The sequence below is a fragment of the Choristoneura fumiferana genome, chromosome 11 (assembly GCF_025370935.1).
Source record: "Choristoneura fumiferana chromosome 11, NRCan_CFum_1, whole genome shotgun sequence".
Classification (NCBI taxonomy): domain Eukaryota; kingdom Metazoa; phylum Arthropoda; class Insecta; order Lepidoptera; family Tortricidae; genus Choristoneura; species Choristoneura fumiferana.
Genome location: NC_133482.1, coordinates 7,505,387 through 7,528,985, shown reverse-complemented (window position 1 = coordinate 7,528,985; position 23,599 = coordinate 7,505,387). Strand labels below are relative to the sequence as shown.

Below are 23,599 nucleotides of genomic sequence, written 5' to 3'. Positions count from 1 at the left end.
TCGAAGTTGACGGAAATAAAATAAAGGTAGATATTCTTTACTATCATCCGTTATAAAACAATAAAAAAAACAGCTTCAGATTATCTGCGAACATCAGACACTAAACGTTCTGACATCCTTTAAGAGTATTCTAAGGATAACTAATGAAGTTCATCAATGGGGGCCATTCATTAAAAATTATATTTGCTGTCGCGAATAGTTTGGTAGTTGATGACTAGCTTCTAAGAGATAAAAAATATCCGCATAGAATTACATGCAGTCCGGATCCAACAATTGATGACCCTTGCTCTATTCTATCTTGCTCTGTCTGTTATGGCTTCTAATTTGCTGATCACTTATGGGTAGGTAGGTACCAATACATCCAGATTTTTAACTTTTACTTACGTACTTGTAAGTTAAGATTCTGTCAAAATAACCATTGTTTGTTTTTATCTGCCACTTTAACATTTTTCTTAGTCAGAGCCATCTCTGACAATGAAAAATGTTAAAGTGGTAGATAAAGTGGTGGTGGTGGTGGTTTTGTCCATACAAATCATTCCCAATTTTTCTCATGACAGGTTTCTAACTTTTATGAATAAAAAAGTAAATCATGAGTTATGCTAGTAGGGTTCCGGAGCCAAAATGGCAAAAACGGAACCCTTATAGTTTCGCCATGTCTGTCTGTTTGTCTCTGTCTGTCTGTCTGTCTGTCCGTCCGCCGCTTTGCTCAAGGACTAGCAATGCTAGAAAGCTGTAATTTTGCAAGGATATATAAGTAAAGTATGCCGACAAAATGGTACAATTAAAATTCAAAAAAAAATTTTTTTAGGGTACCTATAGATGTAAAGTGGGGTTGATAATGTTTTTCTCATCCAACCTTGTAGTGTGGGGTAACGTTGGATAGATCTTTTAAAACCGTTAGGGGTTTGCTAAGACGATTTTTCGATTCAGTGATGTTTGCGAAATATTCAACTTTAAAGTGCAAATTTTCATTAAAATCGAGCGTCCTCCCCCTCTGAAATCTAAACAGGTGGTTGGAAAAATTTGAAAAAAATCAGGATGGTAGTAAGTATATCAAACTTTCAAGGAAAAGTATAACGGCTAACTTTGCTTGAGAATTATTAGTAGTTTATGAGTAAATAGCAGCCTAAGGTATAAAATATACCTAAACTTGGAAGATTCCGTATAAAATACGAAATCCTTAGAAAAATATTACTTAATTTTTTCATAATGGCTACGGAACCCTATTTTGGGCGTGTCCGACACGCTCTTGGCTGGTTTTTATTTTTCATATACTTCAAACTCATTCAAAAGACAAAGCCTTCTGGTGCAAGACCAACGCCTCCATTATACCAGTCTGGGATCTTTTGAATTTAGAATGACGACAAAGTTGGCGACCCGTTTTTATTTTTCATAAGGTTTCTTATCAACCTGCTTTTTCCATCTGCGGCCCCTAAGGACAAGTTCGTCATGTCTTAGAGTTGCTCATATGACATTCGGTCTAATAATATATAGAGGTTCCTTTTATATAAACAAGGTTTTTCGGACTCTCAAGGGTTTCGGTGTTATTTTTTCATACAGAATTACGAAATGAATTATGACTGTGTCCCAGAGCAAGTTACGGGCACATTAGTAAACCTTATGCTTTTATACAATTGAAATACAACGTAAGGGACATCGTCTATTGCCGGAAACAAATGTGTGAAGGAAAAAAAGCCATTACTTTTAAGTATTGCAAACCCCTGTGCGATATTTATCTATTTTTATTACCGGTCGGTTACAAATCTAAAGCAGTTGAAAATAGTTGAGCGGATTACAAGCTACGAGCACATGCACAAGTTTTTATTTTATTTACAATGCCGATTTTAATTAAACACAATTCGCACTTAATTTTTTCACTTTTTTTTCTTTATACTTTAATGGCCTTATTATAAACTTATAAGTAAGTAGTTGTATATTTTATACAACAATGTACATATATTCGAGTTTTCAAAATGTTGTATCTACTTACTCATACGTGTGCAAATATTAGTGTAGGTACCTATTTACATACTATAACTTTATATTTATGAGCGTTAAACTTGTTCAAATAGGTAAATTTGTTTTTTCTCTTCTGTACCCATTTAGTACTTAATTACAACAACTTGCTAAAGTTTTAATTCTAATACTATTAGTTCATTTGTTAGAAAAGCAAAAGCTCTGAAAGAACCACTATTCAACTAGTCGGCGCTTAAGAGGGTGTGTAAGTTTTTATTAGCGAGGGAGCAAGTTTACGGAGGTTCTTTTATTAACTGAAAGTAATTAAAGGGGCGCGTGCAATGAGGACAGCCTTAAGCCTTTTAAGCCGTGAATAAGGCACTTCAGTAGCTTCCTAATCCACCTGAATTTAGGTGTTTGTGTTTCGTACCAATTTTGTGAATTTAACATGTTTTTTGTGTAGTAAACCTGTAAACGGCACAAAACTAGAACCCAAAATCATTATCATCTTTTGCTCACATTTGTCTCAATAGAGCGAAAGGGAAATATGATTTTGAGTTCTACTTTCGTACTGTCTACAGAACTTAAGTACTTAATATTTCGTTTATTGCATAAGTTATTACTATACATGAGCTCCTATGAGCTACCTACCTATGAGTGACAGAAATATACTTAGGGAATGAATAATATTATGTAGAAGTTTACTTCATAAAAACATCATTATTTCAATAACCGTTGATATATTATTTCATCGTCACTAAATAATAAGCAAAAAGAAAAGCGCAAGGCAAAAAGTCGGCATAATTTTTAGGGTTCCGTAGTTTAAATATTCGATGTAATCAGAGATATAGAGGCGCTTTTTATTTAAGTCGGCATGATGTAAACAGATGACCGCGGTTCAAGCCCCCGTTTCCTGGGTGGCGCGGGGGCAACAAAAGATGCTCGTTTCCTCGTCGGAGCGCCAGGGCGCCGCGGGGGCCGGGGCGCGGGCCGCAGCCCTACAATGGAGGCATTGTTTGTGCCCGGTGACAGGAAAAACTCCGACCTCCGTGTTTCTCTGCATTTTTTATTCCTTTCTTTCACTATACGCTTTTTTTGCCTCTCTAAGCTAGCTCTTTGACTGCGGCTGCAGGAAATCATAGTTGTTGTGATATTTTATAGCTAACGAGTAACTCGCGCGGTGACCACGGCAGAGCTAGAAACAAAGGAGTTTGACTCGCCGTTTTGCTTCATTTGTTCTGCTATTTATTCCTTTGTTACAGCGCATTACTATATGCCGGTAAATTTCAATGTTTCATAAAAGTGCGCCGGGACACGTTGCCCGGAGCGATGAAATACTGGCTTAGCCGGCGGACGGCTGTATATCCGCCGGAAGTGGACCGCCCCCCCCTCCCGTCGCCCCCTTCCGACCTTTCGGGGACTACTCTCGCTATTCCTTATTTACTCGGTTTTAAGGTTCCGCAATAAAATGGGCAAAACTAAGTGGCGGCAAACTTCAACCACGGCCTCTTATCGTTTCAGAGATAATTATAGCTGTCTCTATGTCGACTTTAAATAAATATGGTCTTTCTTTCAAGGAGACCTTTGTTGATGTCGTTGAAATAAAAACACAATATTTTATGTGAGTTAGTCAGACGGGGTTTTTATCTACGGCCACATTCTGCTAGAAGTGTACCTATGTACATATTTATTTTGAAGCGCCTAACATTATTACAGTAATCTTGTCCTTGTTCGCAAAGCTACCCTATATATCTACACGTGACTTTCATGAGTTATGACTTATGTATTATATTACATCTTACTTGCTAAATTTATCACTTAAAATTACTTATTTTCACTTTTCTTAAAACTTTAATCTTAAACATCTGTATACTTTCATTACGTTAAGATTTCTTTAGTTTGTGCTTCTTTGTCATTTTGACAAGATGGTGATGGTAACAAACGGTCTCAACGCATACTTACAGCCAAGTTTGTAATATGAAAAACAAACGGGCGCTTAAATATGACATTAAATCAGATGAAACATTTTCACCATTAGGCCCGGCTCACACTTTCCCGGCAATTTCTTATCAGCCGGCACCATTCGCACATCACACTCGATCTCATCCTCCAAATTGAGGATATTGAATACAGTCCGTACGTGTTTGTGTCCAACGCCGCCGTTGTTTGGCGTCTTGCTTTCCCCTATTTAATTTCACATCGCACCTTTATAAATTTCGGGTTATTACCTGGAAAATATGAAGGGTTGACGGCTTTTATTATGCCGTAGAAAATCTGTGACGCTGATTTTTTGGTAAGCCCGTGTGCAAGTGTGAGTTTTATGAGTTTAGTGGGTCGCCGACGGCTCTTTAGTAAAATTTATAAGTCAAAAATACGTGTACAACACACACATACTATACGTGTACTACATAGAACACTTACCTACGTACGTGTAGCCTATACATACCTATAATATGTGAGTTTATAGCAGCGATGAGGACGACGTTTATAAGTACAAAACAATGAAAATAATTTTTATTTTCGAATTTTGAATGTTTATCCACTTGTAACGAATTAGTAATCGGTAGCCCTAACGTGAGTTCAAGTATAGTACAGGATTTTTTTAACAGCTTGTATCTATTGGGCTTTTACTACTCCTGCCGGCTTGTGCTGAGACACCGACTTCAAACGGGTAGAAAAATATGTTCATGTTTTTCTTTGTTTTGTTTGATTTCTCGCTTTTCTGTGTATTATTTAAGGTATCTAAAAAAGTACTGGTCAGATCTATTATAATTTGACTAGATACTTGAGAAGCACCAGCTTTCAAATAGAAAAAGAATTATCAAAATCAGTCCACTAAGAAAAGGTTCTGAGATAACACATAAAAATATACATTCAAATTGAGAACCTCCTTCTTTTTTTGAAGTCGGTTAAAAATGGGGAATAAATTAACAACCCGCTGTGTTTAAAAAAAAAAGTGAGAAATACATTTAAAAAAAAACAAGTCTAATAGAAAAAATATGTTAAGTAAATGTAAACTCAAAAAGTACTGAACCGATTTTAAAAATGTTTTCACCTTTGACAAGCTCTATTATTATCAGCGAGTATCTAATAAGCTATATTTTATATCGGGATCGTTCAAAAATTGCTTCGTGACGCAGACAAAATTGCGAGCAACATAATTTTTCCATATAAAGTCAGACTTCAACATACAAACCGCAAACAATGGACTCAAAGGGGAATAATACATTATTTAGAACCAATAAAGTTGCAATAAGTGTGTGAGAACCATTTCAATCAGCCCTGCATACAGGAGCGGGTCTGCGACTAGAATAACTTTGGAGGTCATCTCGCGATCTTTAGTACTTTTGCACCGACTGAGGTATGAATATTTTTCTACTTTAGGGGAATTTTTGTAGCATTAGGTACAGTCAAGGGCAAAGATATTGACACGGCCAAAGTTACAAAAATATGTATACCTACACGACTTTATGCACTTAACATTAAGGCCGTGTATACATATTTTTGCAATTTTGGCCGTGTCGATATCTTTGCCCTTGACTGTACCTGGTTGAAACCGCAGGTTCAGGGTGGTGCAGGCCGCTTCCAAACGAAGCAACTGGAGTCTATGTCCAAAGGCTGATACGATGGTAACGATAATGGACTATTACAGTATTGGTTATTAATCGTCCTCTGTTAGCACTTACCAAATTAATTGGCAAGTATCGACGTTTTCAACTACGTCCTCCTTTTGTCTTCTGTTACTCGAATATCGAGGCAAATATGCTTTTTAAGTTATTTTACGGTGACGACTGGCTTTGTTCCCGCTTTCAATTAGCGCTCGGAGTAGCCCAGGTATTGCAAAGGCTTCAAAGCGGCTAACAAACAAAACACTGCAAAATTTATGAACCTTTAAATTACAAAGAACATTTTTCCAGAATTTTGTACGTGTATAAATAAAATTTAGGAATACCTTTTTCCTCGTTTCGTCTGGAATATTAAGAGCACTTGTGCGTGTTTGTGTTTGTTAGGTACTCCCGCTAAAATGACTAGACGGATTTGGATGAAGTTTTTATGCCAGAAAGCTGGATCTCTTGATATTCCAACGGGATCGGAATAAAATCCCTAAAATCTCAAGCGCCAGGTTTAGAGACATGAAGTTAACAAGTAGGTACATTTTTATGCAATGTTAATGATGACCACTGTGTACTTTTTGGCAATTTCTGCGGGTTTGTTGCGAAATCCTGAAATTCTACTTGAAATTCCTGATTTCACAGGGTACAATATAGGGTATAATTATTTCAATACACATTAATAATTTTAATATGACAGTTATCAGCTGAGATAGGGGTTAATCACGGTCAATTTAATGTAATGTATTGTGTTTAATTGTGTTGTATTTTTACCTATGTGATGCTGTATCTGTTTGTTTTGTTCATATAAAAAAAAATCTTACAAATTGTTACCTAGCTTTAAAAACTATAAAACAAACAATAAATTAAAAGTTAAATAAAAGATTGTAAAAATAAATTAAACTAAAAAATATTCTCCTACTAAAAAGTATAATTTTATTGTATAGGAGCTACCTACTCTACTATACTTTACTCAACAACAAAATGATCGCCACACGCGGTGGTGTATCCGGCGGAAGTCCCACCGTCGGGCTCCCCACTACTCTCAGCCCCCCTTTTTCTATAGCGTATCCTTTCTTGAATTGAGCTTGCTTTTATGCTGATACCTACTTTGATCCAATCATATGTATAAATGGGTAAGATATATCAATATATTTAGGTATCAATCTTTAATTATATTGAAAACTTGAAATTAATTTGTTCAGAACACGTTCATAATCTAGATGAGGATCGAATACAGTAAGTATTCTTTTTATAAACCAGGTGACATTTTTTTTTCATTCGATCTTTTAATTTTTATCCATTCGAAAATTTTGCATTTTATAAAGAAAACATCCCCCCCTCTAAAACCAAAACCGGTGGGTGGAAAAATTTCAAAAAATTCAGGATTATAGTAAGTATATCAAACTTGCAAGGAAAACTTTAACAGTTAAGTTTTCTTGAGAATTATTAGTAGTTTAAGAGTAAAGAGCATCGTAAGTTATAGAATATACCTAAACTCGGATTATTCCGTACAAAAAGCGAAATCCATAGAAAAAATATTACTTAATTTTTTCGTAATGGCTACGGAACCCTATTTCGGGCGTGTCAGACATGGTCTTGGCCGGTTTTCAACTTACTACTACATGTAAGAAGGAAATGTCTGTTTTCTATACCTGGTACATAATTATTTATACTATACATAACTCCGCATGTAACGCTATCACTAATTACAAACATTCTGGCTCTATGGAACCGAGTATAATTACCACTTGTATGCGCGGAACTGACACCCATTTAAACCGCACACGAAATGTACCCACAGCCCCTACAGGAAGAATTTTGCTCACACATTCTTACCGTAGCGTTACATCTCGATGTCAAGAGCGTGTTTGTTTAGGTACATACCTTCTTATTTTAAGTTTTTTTTCTTTGTTTACACAATTTAAGAAATGTACAATAGCTATTTGACATCCAATTGACATGCATTTCATGGGCTATCAGATTTGTGACGTCACATGTTAGCCAACTCAATCTTATATCTACCTTTAAACGAGCAATTATTGTATATTTATTTATTTTGGGGATGAACAATCGATCTAGTTCGGTCCAAGTTTTAATACGAGCGAAGCTCGGTCACTCAGGTAAATTATTTAATAGTTACTAAAATGTAATTTAACAGGGAATTGGAAAACTTGTTCTCTATTAGAGCTGCCTATCGTGATGGATTAACATATTTTTCTCTTTTGAGTTTGATGTTTTAAACCACGTTAGGGGGATATGCTGGCTGCGCCACTAGAGATGTGCGAAATAGCTCAACGATGGTAAGGGAAAATCCACCGTCGCGCAATGCAAAGCCTTCTTGAATCTACCTATTTTTTCAGTAGTTCAGTAAAATTATGAATCGTAACTTGCTATTCGCTTCGAATGTCGACTCGCTTTTGTTTATATTGAAACAAAGATTTAGTGAAGATTTCAGATGGTTAATTCATATTTCCTGGACTGAAGTTAAGCTCTTTCAAGTCCTGCAAAGGTTTACAAATGCGACACCATAGGTACGTTCTAGTTCTACCCTAATTCGAAACAACAAGTGCTAACGGCACAGAATGAGTGATATACCAAGAAAAAAGTGGACGAGTGCGTGTGTAAGTACAAAGCTGGACCGTGTACCTCCGAGTCCTCATCTCATGCCCACGTCAATAATTGGAGCCGTTGTTCATGTGTTTTTTTCTTTTGCAGGCGTGCTCTCTGCGGGGCCGCATTGTTCGAGCGCGAGTCGTCCCCCTACGCCACCCCACGTAAAACGGTTCGTATTTTTCATTGTTGCTTTAAAGCCTTATAGGTTTTGCTTTATTTATGCCCTTTATAACTCTCCGTGAAAGATAAATGCCCTGAAGGTGATGTTCTGTTTTTGTCATGGCTGTTTTTTCCGAGTGAAAATTTTAAGTTTACGCTTGAAGTTCTATTAATACCTAAGCATTAATAACGACAAAGAATAGAAATGGAAGATACCTTATATTTTATGCAGTGTCTTTTTAATCCCTGCTTTTGTTGTATTTTTGAAGAATTACTCTTAAGTCCATTTGAGTTTATGTATTGGTTCAAAAATGAAACGATTTCGTGTTTCAAGCTAAACTTTGTTATTGTTGACGAAAGCCAACTGATAACACAACAATTTAATATTACGTCGCAATCCCCCCATAATTTTCAATGAAAACCAAAGTAACATGTCATAAGCTAAAATCATTGCCCAAAATCGCACGATTGCAGCAGTCAAACATACTAACGCAAACTTAACGGGGTTTAGTTTCAGCTCGTTTAATCAAACTATTATCGCGTTGGGTTTCAATCAGCATATAACACAAAGTCAGTAAATAACACGACCGTAAGCTGCGTAACGCATAAATTTAATTTGCGTTTGCTTTGTACTTGATATGGCGAATTGTCCGCGCGTCATTATCATGTGAAGTACTGTTTACTCAAGTGAGAAAATGCGAGTAGAAATACATTGCGTGGTTGCAGGGCTACCGAGTTTCAAGTGATCGATTGAGCGGCGCAATGGTCTGATACTTGTATAATTTTTCTCGTCCAAACAGGGCTTTAGCTAACGTGTGCTCGTGTGCTGATAGAGACAGCGGGGAATGGACGACATGGACGTATGTCCGGTCCACGCCGCTCTGGCTTATCTTTTATTTCCGCTAATACCCGGCTAATACAGATGGTTTCGACTGGCTTACAGGCGATAGGCGTTAGTGGATGCTTTCTGTTCCAGTAATAAAATACTATCGGCATTATATGTATTATATTTCTTTTTATGTTCAGGTGGAAACCTTTTGTTAATAACTGAAAGGAAAATTAAGAGTTTTTATGAAGTAAAAACTTTAACCAGCTTTTTTAAGAAACGGTTTACACATTCTAAACGTTAACTGATTTTAACCAAAGAATTTCTATTAATGTTGTCAGAAAACACAAAAGCTAGGTTTGTATGTTTCGTATAAAAAAGAACTATATGTAAAAACCGGCCAAGAGCATGTTGGACTAGCCCGAAATAGGGTTCCGTAGCAACAACGAAAAAATTAAGTCATATTTTTTTAAAGATTTCGTATTTTGTACGGAATAAGTATTCCAAGTTTAGGTATATTTTATACCTTAGGCTGCTCCTGCGGCTACTCTTAAACTACTAATAATTCTCAAGAAAAGTTAACCGTTGTAGTTTTCCTTGTAAGTTGGATATACTTACTAGCACCCTGAATTTTTCAAATTTTTCCACCCACCGGTTTAGATTTTAGAGGGGGGGGCACTTTTTGCAAACAAAAACACTGAATCGAAAAATCGTTTTAGCACCCCCTAATGGTTTTAAAAATAACTATCCAACGAAGGTTGGATGAGAAAAAAGTCACCCCCACTTTACGTCAATCGGAGGTACTCTAAAAAAATGTTTTTTTGAATTCTTATTGTACTATTTTGTCGGCATAGTTTATATACTCGTATATATTCGTGCAAAATTACAGCTTTCTAGCATTGATAGTCCCTGAGCAAAGCCGCGGACGGACAAACAAACAGACATGGCGAAACTATAAGGGTTCCGTTTTTGCATTTTGACTTGGAACCCTAAAAACCTAGCTGGGGTGTTGATTGATAATATAAATTAAAAAATATTAAGGTGGATTGAAATTTTTACCACCTTTCGTATGAAAATACTAAATATTGTAGTAGACTAAACACTCAATCGTCTTAAATCTAAATGGACGTCTGTACCTAGCAGCCGAATGCAATGACTGGAAATGAGGCATATTAATACTATCAATGAAATACTACACCAACAATGATACATACACCTAAAGAACTTTCTATGTGTATTTAAAGTCCGTACTATACCTATTCACCGTCTGGCGGGACCTCAAACGCGTAGCTAGACCTTCAATGTGCTACGCGAAAATTGAGTTATATAGATAATTATTGTCTTATTACTTTGACGTAACAACATACAGGTAACAAGGTTAAATAAGAAACAATGTTTATTTGCAAAGACCAGACTTTTGTTACAGTTAGTTCCCACGCTGACCCAGTGCGGATTAGGAACTTCACACGCACCGTTGAATTGCTTCGCAGGTTTGTGCAGGTTTCCTCACGATGTTTTCCTTCACCGTAGAGCTCGTGGTAAATACTTAGTAAGTACGTACTTATTGTAGCAAATCAATAGGTGTACTACCATCGAACATCGACAAGGTTTTTTACAAACTTGTATTTAATTTTACTACTTACCTCGTGTATGTTGGATGACAATGTAAGTACAGTGAACAAGAATGCAGTTAGCAAAAAAAAATATTTTTTACCTGTCGAACGCCCTGCGCGCCACAGGCGCATATCTAATTACTCGTGATTAGTCAATTGTTGTAAATTACCCAAAAAAGTCGTTGGTCGCGCGATGGGTTAATAAAACTACGCCTTGCATCGAAATTTAAATTTTCTTTAAAAAAAACCGTGGTAGTCCCTAAAACTACGTCGTGAATTTCATCAACGATGGATAATAAATCTCGTGCCAAATTTTGTCTCTAATCCTAACGGTCGTAATTTAACCCACTAAGTTTACATAAGAAAAAAATTATAATATCGTTAATTTTTCTTAAATTATCTTATTTTTAAGGCAACTTTGCATTCTTTTCTGTCAACATATTCTACAAAGTTACCTACTTATTAGAATAGTATAAAAAAGGTGGATGAAATCAGTACAGTCACTCTCAATCTATGGTGTGACCAAGGGAAATAGGAATCCATTTTTATATACTTAAGTTAATAATGCTGACTGGACCCGAAAGTTACAACTGAAATAATTATAAGGTCAAGTTATATTAAAAGCCACGTTTGTAACAGGTATTTCTAATAAACCAAATCCAATTAGCTTTAGCACAATGCACCAGAGTTAATTCGTCTCTGATTATAAAATCCGTGTAAACATTTTTAATTCCGTAAAACGGGCGTTTACTCACAAACTCGAGTAGTTATATAAACAGCTCGCTTTGAAACTCAAGCACCTTGAAGTTATGATTACGTTCACGGAATCAACATTGTGATATACATATGGCGCTTAAAATATACTCATATATACGAGTAAATATACATTCAGAGGTTCTACTGTCTCTCGCTTTACATATGCAACGTGTCTTTAAATTATTCCGGAATATTTCATTTTGGTTGAGTTACTCGTAGTTCGGCTCACCCCTCTAAATGTTTTCCTGAGTTTTTAATTGTGGTTGATAAATGCTTTCATACATCGACGTTCAAAGTGTACCGCGACTACCGCGTCAAAAGGGTGACTACATTTTGAATCAAAAATTTTGTTAAAAAAAACATGTACTTTCAGGGGGTATTTAGTCAAGCTGACCTTCTTTCTTCTTTCTTTCTTCTCTGAATTATTGTATCATTATCTTGCTAGCGCGTGTTAGCCATATCGCGCAAGCTAAGCAATCCTGTGTCGCTACAAGTGAGATGTTTGTATTTCAGTATACTGAGCGGCAAAAAATCTGGCCCTCAAACTTATGCAGTAATAGGTAATTTTGTATGTAGAGTGGGCCAAATATTATGCCGCTGAGTATAGGTATGTAGTGGCAAATGTCAAACCACGAGTTCGAAGTTAATGTCACACTGAGATGTTATACTCGTAGCCCCCACAATCAAATTATATAGTGAATGCAGTGTAAACAAAAATCAAATAAAAATCTTAATTTAGGTGTTTACCACTCTATATCAATTAAAAATAAATCTCTCAATACTACATTCCCCTATGATGTCTTGATGGTTACTGAGACTGACTGAATACTGACAAATATGAACGTTTATGTTTCGGTACCCATGCCCAGCAATTCTGGTTTTGTTGGAAATCGTAACATTTCAAGTTGAAAAGTTTTTCCCTAATGTGGGAAAAGGTCATCTTGTATTAGTCACCAAAGTTCTTCTGTACTTTTAACGAGGACGTAAGACGGCGAGTTAAAAATCAAAGTCAAAGTCAAAATATCTTTATACAATTTAGGCTTTAACAAGCACCCATAAATGTCAAAAAAAAATCTACCACCGGTTCGGAAAAACCTCTGTTGAGAAGAATCCGGCAAGAAACTCAGCGAGGTATTAAACAGATTTACAATATTATTAAATGATATGTATAAGTACATCACAAGTATTTAACACAACTTTATTTTTAACACAGTAGGTCCGCTATTTGAAGGGATCGCTAATGCGGATCGGAATTATTTCCAAATATCCCTGTCCATGATATAATCATTAACTTTATAATACGCCTTAGATATTAATGTCTTCTTGACAATAGATCTGAATTTTGTATCTGTTTCATTTATAATATTTTTTGGAATTTTATTATAAAAACGTATGCAATTTCCCAGAAAAGACTTTTTGGTTTTAGCCAGTCTGTAAGATGGAACTTTAAGCTTCCCTGTGTTTCTAGTAACCTTTGGCTTATCGACATTAGTGGGAAAATCAAATATGCTCTTCCTTACATACATGATTATTTCAAAAACATAAAGCGACGGCAGGGTTAGGATACCTGTTTCCTTAAAAAAAATCTTAAAGATACGATATCTTATAGACACGCGTCTTCAAATTATAAATTGCTCTAACTGCTCTCTTTTGTAAGTTAAAAATTGACTCAATGTCTGCAGCAGATCCCCATAAAATAAGGCCGAACGAAATAATGCTATTAAAGTAAGCAAAATACACCAACCGTGCCGTCGCCACATCGGTTAGCTGCCGTATTTTCCAAACTGCAAAAGCAGCAGAGCTCAATCTACCCGCGATTGCTGTGACGTGAGGTCCTCACTGTAGTTTAGAATCGAGCGTTATTCCTAAAAATACTGTTGATTTTACAAATTCAATAGTTTGACCATTTAACTTTATATTAGAAACTGAATTCGAGTTAGATGAATTTATCAACGAAAATAGGTCTCATCACAGGAGTGCTAGCTGTTGCCTGCGACTTCGTCTGAGAAAAAAAATATTATTGCGCGTATTGGTTGGGTACCTTACCTAAGCGCAAAAGCGTAACAAACAAACATTTTCGCATAATAGTGTTAGTAAAGATGTAGCTATAGAGATAGAGGTTAATTAGATGACGATCATAATTGTGGGCGAAAGATCAATATATCTCCTTATCTCAAAATGAGGAGAATGGCGTAAGTCGTTATACATAAATGCTTATTAAAAGATTAAGCCTTTGCGTATCGTATACGCCCACGCGTTTATAAATAAGTCCGCACCCGTCGTATAAACGTTCTTAAATTTAACCCTTACGTGCTTATTAAATAATTAAACGTACGACTAAAACAGCAGGATTAACAACAAAAGGAAAATAACGGTCAAATGTAAATGTCATATGGCGGCTCGACCCTCAGAAATCCATATCCGTCTCACCCTTGTCACACCTTTTCATACCGTCGCGCACCTCAAAATCTTGAAATTGAATTTTTATGTAGGTATCGTGTCTATAGTACTCGAGCTTTATTATGACCCGAGCGAAATGGAATCCTACTTTTGGGTGTAAAAGGGATTTCTCTACTGTATACTTAGATTAAAGATGTTTGTACTGCTAAGATTTATGCTGATAGAATTTTGTGAAAGAATGAAGGAAAATGAGCATGTGTGTAGGTACGAGTACGTGAAAACCTTTGTATTATGGCTATAAAATAGAGTGCTAACGTTTGTTCGGTACTCAAACTCAATAAATGGAACCATTACCTAAAAATAACGTAAGTACTATAATGTTCCTGAACGTTATTGGTTACTTTACCGTAGTTATCTTGCTAGTAAAAAAGCTAAATGACATAATACTATCATACATAGTTATTTAAGCTTATCGGGACGATCTTGTAAAAGTTTCAAAGCGTTTATAAATAGTAAATAGACATGTAGTTCTAAACCGCTTACAGAACTATTCCGAAATTCAATTTTTTGTTTTGCTGGGTTGACTAGTTACGGTATTTAATTAATTATTTAACGACTGGCATATTTTTTGGGCAGGTTTTGCTCGGGACCATCAACTGACATGTGTTCGCATACGTGAAGCGTAATTAGTACAAAAAGCGAAATAAAAACTCACCCAATTTTTTAAAAACACTAATTCTGGCGTGCCGAATAGGTATGTAAAGGCAGCAGAGTGAGTCAAAACAAAGAACAGAAAAACCATTACGAATATCCGAGTTTGAAATTCAAAATTCATGCATTTTTTCCGTTTGTTTGTTTTCAACTGAATTCCAATTAATACTTTTATGATTGGGGTAATTTTACACGAAAAGTTCCGGTTTTTATGCGGGGTCATGGTGTGGGCCGGGGTATGCCCGAATGATGTGGAAAAATAATGATCATTTCGGTTACATGTTGTTTCTTCATACTTCGCCATTAAATTGCGAATATAAAAATCTAATGTTCAAAACTTATGAATGTTTGAAGATCAATTATTTTTGTAGGTAGTTTGTGTATTTTGCGTCCTTCGCTTTTACCCCTAAAGTTTAATTAAGGCGCCCACTTCAATGGATTCACACTCGAATGTAACCACTAGTTTTGTTTAGATGGGCAGAATGTAAACATTTGAGAGACCGGTTAACGTTTTAGTGGGTAGTGGACGGACGGTCCACTATCCTAATAATACTCCATTAAATTAAGAAAAACACTTCTTTATGATATTTTCATGTGTATTTCCAAATAACTCGCTACGTTAGCAGCTCAGATATACAAGTCTTCTGTTTAACACCCTTGCGTCCGTTCAATATTATTATTCAAAAATGGAACTATGCTGCCAGAATTAAATGAACGTAAGCAAGAAGTTAGTACAGTACATTCTATAAGCATATTGGTTTTCGGGTGCTCTTTAAGCATTAATGGGACGATTCATGCTGACAGGCAGCGTATCCCAGGGTTTTAGTTTAGATTAAGGACAAGATCAAACATATTCAACTACAAATTCTCTATTTAAACGAAATTGTATAGAGTTGCATAACGTTATTTCCTGTTAAGCATTGCCTTAACCTTTTTAACGCACAAGTGCAAAATATGCTGTGCGATAGGAGAATCGACTACGTATTGATGTTGCGGGTTAGCTATAAATATGGCACTGACACCCAACTCCTGAGTCGGGTATTATGTACGAATCGGCACAGCTGGATGCCGGGGTAAATAAATGCGTGTGCTCATATACATTAATATGTTTGTGTATGCGGCGCGGCGTCGCGGTGTGTGATAAATTGGAATAAGTTTGCCATTACTCGCCGTCCATCTATCATCACTGCCAATAACAGGACTAAACATGGTACATGCTGGCCGTTGGAAATTTAATTGAAAAATGCCCATTATGCTTAGATAGTGGCAATCTATCATATCTGAACATGTTACGAGTACGTAACTCATTCATCAACATGTTCAAAAAAATATTTTTTTTATAAGTTGGATATTTTTCTAATAAGGGATCTTCAAAAATAGAACCTTACCCGTAATTCCACCTTATGATGGATGTTACTATATTTATGTGGATGTAAAGTTAATTTTTTCACGTTTTTATCCAAGAACTACCATTTATTTAGGTTAACATTTGATACTAAAAACTTTGCTTAATCTTAAGCAGACAGATACTTGAATCGAAAATGGTTTTCGAAATCATACAATGTCGTTTTTGAAAAATTCTTCACGAGAGAAAAAACATCGTCACTTTATTTATAGGTAGGTACCCCTTCGTCATCATGATTGTTATGTATATTGTATTCAAATCCAATTTATGACAAGCGTAAACAAAGACGCCAGTAACCCGACCATAGACATTAAATTTAGTGATGTGAAAACCTAGAACCTATTACAAAATAATTAATCTGTTCAGTAAATCGATTATTTATTAATTAAATAGATCAACGTATTTTTGTCTATTTTATTCTTTACAATACTTGATTTAATTCCAAAGACTGTTTATTCAATTATAAATCGCTTTCGTCCGCGCATTATTCTACGCTAGTCTATGGTACTACAGATTAAACACATGTTTCAATCAAAGAGGTTTCAATCAAGAAAAAACGGGGATTCGATTTGTAGCATTCGAACATGGCGGATGTAGACAATATCTAATTTTGCTATTTCTGTTTCTTTGGCTAGTTGAAGTATAATTTTGATAGTGTTTTATGCGGCGATTTACCTTAACAGTGAACAATGATCACAAAATTCTATATTTCTCTCGTGTCTGACATTTTTTTATGCACAAGTTGTGTCCACGTGGTTTCTGGAATTTTACTATCAAGTTGCAAAAACTACAACCACCGTACAACGTCCCTCTCAAAGAGAGTATACTTTGACACTGGCGAAATTGTCCTAGTAATTAGGACAGAAAAGCCATATTTTAAAAGAGAAGAAGAAGAAGAAGAAGAAATAACGTCAGATTTTGACGAAGGTTTTTCAAATAAAAAATAAATATTGAAATCAAGTGAATTTTGGTGAAAAAAGTGATTAGACATTCTAGTTAAAAAACACGAAATATAGATAAGTAAATGCGTTATTGATTCGATCCAGTGGGTGTTTATACTTACAAGAATTCTGATGAAATCGGTTTGTTTACACTTTTAATAAATTGGATAGGCATAATGTATACATACACTAATGACTTTAAAGCTTTTTAATGCTAAGAATAACTGAGCTAAGCTAACTACGGACAGACAAACATGGCGAAACTAAAGTTAGATTTTTGCTACTTTCTGATTTTGATTTAGTGTGAGTATTTTTTTATTAAAAAATAATGTTGTTCCTTGCTCGCTGCCCATTTCATCAAACCTCGGAAATGGATAAAATATGACGAGTCACGGGAGAAATTAAAACGCCATTCGGGCGCCATTTTGGCTTATGAAATTGATTTTTCACGTAATTTATTTTGTAACTAGCGACCGCGGCTTCGCACGGTCAAAGTAAATAAAAAAAAACCGGCCAAGTTCGAGTCGGACTCTCGTACCAAGGGTTCCGTACCTATACAACATTAGACATTAGCATAAAACGGCAAAAAACCACGTTTGCTGTATGGGAGCCCACCTTAAATGTTTTATTTTTATTTTAATTTAATATAAATAAATATTCGGTGAATATTTCAAGAAACTACCAGTTACCGTTATTAATATCGAGCAAAAAAAAATCACGTTTGCTGTATGGAAGCCACCCTTAAACATTTATTTTGTTTTGTTTTTAGTATTTGTTGTTATAGCGGCAATAAAAATACATCATCTGTGAAAGTTTCGACTGTCTAGCTATCACGATTCATGATATACTGCCTAGTGACAGACAGACAGACGGACAGTGGAGTCTTAGTAATAGGGTCCCGTTTTTATTACCCTTTGGGCACAGAACTCTAAAAAGGTCTCTCAAGGGCGTCAAGGGCACTTCACACACATTTTTCAGCTCAATTTCCCAAAAATTACACCTGACATGCACGAAGCTAGGGCGCGTCAACGTAGACAATTCGTTTGGTTAGATTGATATTTTTAATTTCGTAATATCTTTTGAATGGAATGTCTAATTTGAATAATTCAAAAAGTAATCTACAGGTATTGAAACCGTCTTGAATACAAAATTATTTATTTGGATAAGGATTAATACGAAGGTATGGATAACATGGTCTGATTTAAGTCGTCATTTCTGTCAACTTTTAAAATGTAAAAAAGTAGTTATCACGATAATAGTTGGACATATGGTGTCACGAAGTTTTTTGTGGATCTTGATGTATTATTTAATATCGTAAAACATTTTTTTGTTCTATAATCAATAGTTTGTACAGCGCATGCGATGAAAGATGTTTTATGGCAACTTTTTTTTACACTTTGAGTTACATTATTGTAGTTTTAGTACGGAACCCTAATTTTTTCGGTTAATAAATAGCCTATGGCACTTTGGAATAATTTAGAATTTTTAAAATCGGTCCAGTAGTTTTTGAGTTAATTCGTAACAAACATCTCCAAAGCTTTCCTCTCTTTGTAATATTAGTAGGTATAGATTATAGATAAGGGACCATGCAACGCACCGCAACGCCATTCTCGTAGATCAGTAAGTTGTCGAAAAAATATACTTAATCACCTATGGTTAGTAGCATTAATTCTACCTACCTGTCTTGGCTTGACTTAATTTCTTCAATTTTCTTTTTCTTTTCATTCCAAATAACAGAAAGAGGGTTAATGAAAATACAAGTTTTGTTCCATGTCCAACTGTGATTTAAACGTGACAGCTATCATTTATTTATTTTTGGGACCAGAGGTCGTATTGCCTAATTTTTTTGACGCTGACGATTGTAATCAAATGACAGTTTTTGTATGCGAAATCTGTCATTTGATTGCGATCGCGAGTGTCAGAAACGTTAGGCAATACGGCCTCTGATCGCCGATTCAAAATCATCGCGTTTATGTCTCTATAATTATGTTTTGAGTCTAATTTTTATCTTTGATGGTTTTTTTTTTAATTTAAACATTTTATGTTATTACTCGCGTCAAAAGTATACTAACTCAAATTCATATTTATTCATTTAAATTTATGCTCATTATATTACTCTAAAACTCACTAAAGGTTGAATGAAATCTCGTCTCCATACGATCACACAGACCGAAAAATTTTAGTACATTTGGTAATAAATATTTTTAATTTTAGCCTTATTTCAATTAATTAAGATTGCTTTTTTGGAGGTTTTTTGTATTTTTTATTTCAACTCCAATTTTATGTTACTTTTACGGTGGTTTTTTTAAATGTAGCATTTACTCTTACGTACTGCCAGTCCCATCCCTGGCTTCTAAATGCCAAAACGCCAAAATTCAATAACGATATTTGACATAGCATTATCCGGATTCGAAACGCGGAATATTCAGTGCGTGATAAATCTTCGTGTCGGCGCCATTAGATATTCCCATCTGCGTCATCCATCACCGCTGTCGATACATCTGACGTGCGACTTATGAACAATACCGGTGTTGGCCGTATTAATAATTCTGATAAATCCTTAGAGATGTGCGAATAAACTGTAGGTACTTGACTGCAGTTAAGGCCCTTGTGTCGCTTGCTTATGCTTGAAGCGCAGCGCATGTGTACCTATCTTACGATTTATCACCATTATTTGGTTTCTTTAACAAAGTTATATCAAATGTTAAAGCAGGCAATGATGCAATGATGCAACTTTACCTCATGGAGTGGCAAGGTGCGGTCTAACATGTTCCATATTAAAAAGATATTGTTTTTAGGGTTCCGTACCTCAAAAGGATAAAACGGAACCCTTATAGGATCACTTTTTGTCTGTCTGTCTGTCTGTCAAAACCCTTTTTCTCAGGAACCCGTGGAGGTATCAAGCTGAAATTCATATCAAATACTTAGGTCTACTGTCCCTTGGAGCTATAAAAAAATCAAACTTCTAAGCCAACGCAATCAAAAGATACAGCCGTTTATGCTGCAAATTTTCGACACTCGCAAGGGAATCGAAACCTATACAGGGTACTTCCCGTGATGAACTCAAAAGCTTGAAATTTGGTACGAAGCAACGTCTTATAGCACAGATAAAGGAAAAATAGCGAAAAGCGTAAATTTTTAGTTACATCATATAATAAAAATATTTTTAATAATATGTACGGAACCCTCGGTGCGTGGGTCCGACTCGCATTTGGCCGGTGTTTTGTCTTAAAGTACAAGTTTGTCCGGGCATATAGCTGCTATGCTATAGTAGGAACATTTTGTATAGTAGTAGACAAAAAAGAGTGTTCCCGGTCAAGATTTCTCCAAACTATAAATCCGTATTTGTACATCTAGCTAGAATAGGTATTGCTCCACTACATTACATAAAGAAATAAAAAATCCATTTCTTTCTCGCAACGGGAAGCATAAACTTTTATTCTTCTTTTCTATCACACAATAGGAACGTCTCGCGGTAATAATAATATGTCCTAAACTAAAAGGGTAGGGCCCTCAAAGTACCTCAGTGTAACAATGTCTTCTTTATGGTGTGGGTTACTTCCATCGAGGAGTTAGTGGAGTGTGGTAGTGCTTAAAGCGTGTCAAAGTATTGCTCCGGGCTAAGTGCTTGGAGACGAGCGGATGGCGGGTTGAGATTGGGGTGTGATGCTATGCACGCAGAATAGATTGTTATGATTGAGTTTAACGAATTTAGGTCACTTGATGCTAAAATTAGTCTTTCTAATGGGTAGTTTTTTATTATGTAGTTACTTAGGTCAAGAAAACGCCAATTTTAAATGAAAAAAGATTATTATTGCAACAGGGAACTACTAGGCAACCTGGAGGTGCAGTAAAAGTAGGCATCACTAGTGTTGCCTGCCCAGTTGCTGGTGCTGGCGGCTGCGTGCATGCGGGTGCAGCTATTGGTGCTGCCTCCTTGAGCTGCAAGTCACTAACTTTATGCATTATGTAGGTTATGTGCACTCGTTTTTTCTCAAAATTGGACTACCTCGTTGTTGGTGGTCTGCTACTTCTATTCTTCTTGGGCAGTTTAGAAGTTTTCATCACAAAAGTGTATTACTATAATTTATTAAACTTCTGCTTGAAAAATTTGAAACTCGACAGCTGAGATACAAGCGTTATAAAATACAGCCACCCGCTTATCTCTTGTAAACTGCACTCCAGCAATAGTTCATTGTCTGCGAAGCGACAACGCATTGTGTCACGAAAGTGTACTTTGCTCCACATGCTTCCGAAAAATCCGTAAAACTTAGCTATTTCGCTACTTATGTTCGCGTGAAACCATTGTTCACATTCTTCTTAAATAATTATTACTACGAACGGCTAAAAATACTTATTTCCTTTCTTTTTTTTCGACTGGATGGCAAACGAGCAAGTGGGTCTCCTGAGGCCTAAGATGGGATACCTCAAGTGCCAGTAATTTCACCGGCTGTCTTACTCTCCACGCCGAAACACAAAGCTTCACGGCAGGATTAGCGAGCAAGATGGTGGTAGCAATCCGGGCGGACCTTGCACAAGGTCCTACCACCGGCAATACAACAATCCTTTACAATAAATTACCTGCCTGTTCTTGTACGGCAATTTTTTCACTCAGGTGTTTTATATTTTTGGGATAAAATCTTATAATGCTGTGTTTCTGAATGAAGAATAACCAAATTATCTTAAATTACAGAGGTTAAAGCCTTTTAGCAGGTAATTGATGTAATCCATTTATTTTCTCTTTTCATTAAAATACAGCTTATGATAGCAAAACGAACGAAGTTACACCAGCTTTGCCTTGTAGTAAAGTTACTTTCTATGACGTTCATTACCATTTATTATAATCATTAAAGATCTATATCTCTATATAATATTATGATTTTAATTTTTAATTTAATTTAATTTAGTGTAATTTTCTACTAACATTGGTTTAAGATAAATTGTTTAACAAAATCAGTCATGTTACTTTTATTCATATTCATATTCATATTCATTTATTGCATCATGTTCATTAGTACAATTATTGTAGATCTTAAAGTAAACATGCCAGTAGGTACATGATACCCTGTCAGGGCACTGCAATTTTCTTACATTCAAAATTTTAATTCTTCGATACATTATTTGAACTGAGTGAATGAAAATCCATTCTTAACAATAATTAAAAAAATGTACCTACATTAAAGTTTCATTATTATTATTAACAAAATGTCAGCGTTAAAAAAATGTTTAAATTATCTAATCAAAAATCATAAAATAAAATAAAAATAGTTATTATCAATGTCAATATCCAATCAAATCACAATAAAACAATTATAACTAAAAATCATTCATTACACAGTACGCCAATTATGAAACTAGATAAACATAATGAAATCATGTCAATCAATTGTGATCGTAGTATTCCTGTATGCTATAATAACATTTGTTAACCAGCCACTTTCTGGTTAGGTTTCTAAAAATGTTGAAATTGTTATTTTTGAAACTGTCCGGCAGTCGATTAAATATTTCAATGCACATTATATACGCGTTCTTTGACGCCAGCTTCAACCTTGCACGTGGTCTGTATATCTTATGCTTGTATTGTGACCTTACGACACGTGATGACATCTCTTGTGCGAGTCGAAACAGGTGTCCATTTTTAAATACAAACATGCAGACTTCAAATAGGTATATAAAGACACGGAGCAGTCAAAATTTGATGCTTTTTGAAATAGGGGCGACAGGAGTCTCTCCGCTTCAGACCGAAAATGGCTCTAATGCATCGTTTCTGGACTAACAACACTTGCTCCTTGTCTAAGCCATTACCCCACATCACTATCCCATAGCGGATTTGTGAGTCCACATAGCCATGATATGCTGTTATAGCTGCCTGAAGAGAAACAACCTTCGAACAAATCAATTCATTTGTTAAAATATTGAACTAGGTACAGGATTTTCTAAAAATTATTAATATATTATTATTACGTTACGTTATGTACTCGTATTATATTATATCGACTTACACTAGGTTGTAAGACTAATGCTAACAAAGAATATGGATTTTGTGATCTGAATTAAAGTTTTTTTTTGCCTAATTAAATATTATTATGTATTTTATGTTTATTACAGATATCATCACATGGTGCCTGGCAAGCGGATCTACGAGTGTCGACCGAAAGGGATCGGTAAGATAAGAGCAACGATTATTTAAAGATTAAGATTAAAATTAAATTGATCAAGTCAATAATGTATTGACTTGTTAAAATTTTACGCACACAGCTTTTCGCCCTATATAAACTTCCTAAAAGTTGTGACTTGTGTTGTGAAATTTGGGAAAGTCGTTAAATTTACAAATAAAACGAATACAATAAAACAAATTATTTGTTATGCACCTATGTAGAAATTGTAAGCAAACTATTAAATAAATATCTTTTATTATTGTTATTATTTATTATAATTAATTGAAAACTGAGCGAAATAACACGTGGCAAGTACGGCTGGCATGAAAAATAAAACGGAAAAGGTTTTAATCGGGTCGGGTTTAAGGGCAATTCTATAGGTACGTAAAATTTGCAGATGTCATTACTCGGGAAGCGTAATAAAGTGCCCTACACGCTCACTGATTT

General features: G+C 35.4%; 1 protein-coding gene across 3 annotated transcripts in view; it reads left to right on the top strand.

The window, feature by feature from the left end:
* The first annotated feature begins 8,288 nt into the window (after window positions 1-8,288).
* Window positions 8,289-23,599, top strand: part of LOC141432647 (cell adhesion molecule Dscam2-like) — a 66,489-nt gene continuing 51,178 nt past the window's right edge. For 2 of the 3 annotated variants that reach the window (XM_074094341.1, XM_074094339.1), the window contains exons 1-2: window positions 8,289-8,352; window positions 23,103-23,158. In XM_074094341.1, coding sequence (XP_073950442.1) covers window positions 23,113-23,158 — 46 coding nt within the window. In that variant the 5' untranslated portion in view covers window positions 8,289-8,352; window positions 23,103-23,112. Of the gene's footprint in view, window positions 8,353-16,616; window positions 17,136-23,102; window positions 23,159-23,599 lie in introns of those variants that run through there. The other variant, XM_074094340.1, reaches the window with a different exon arrangement.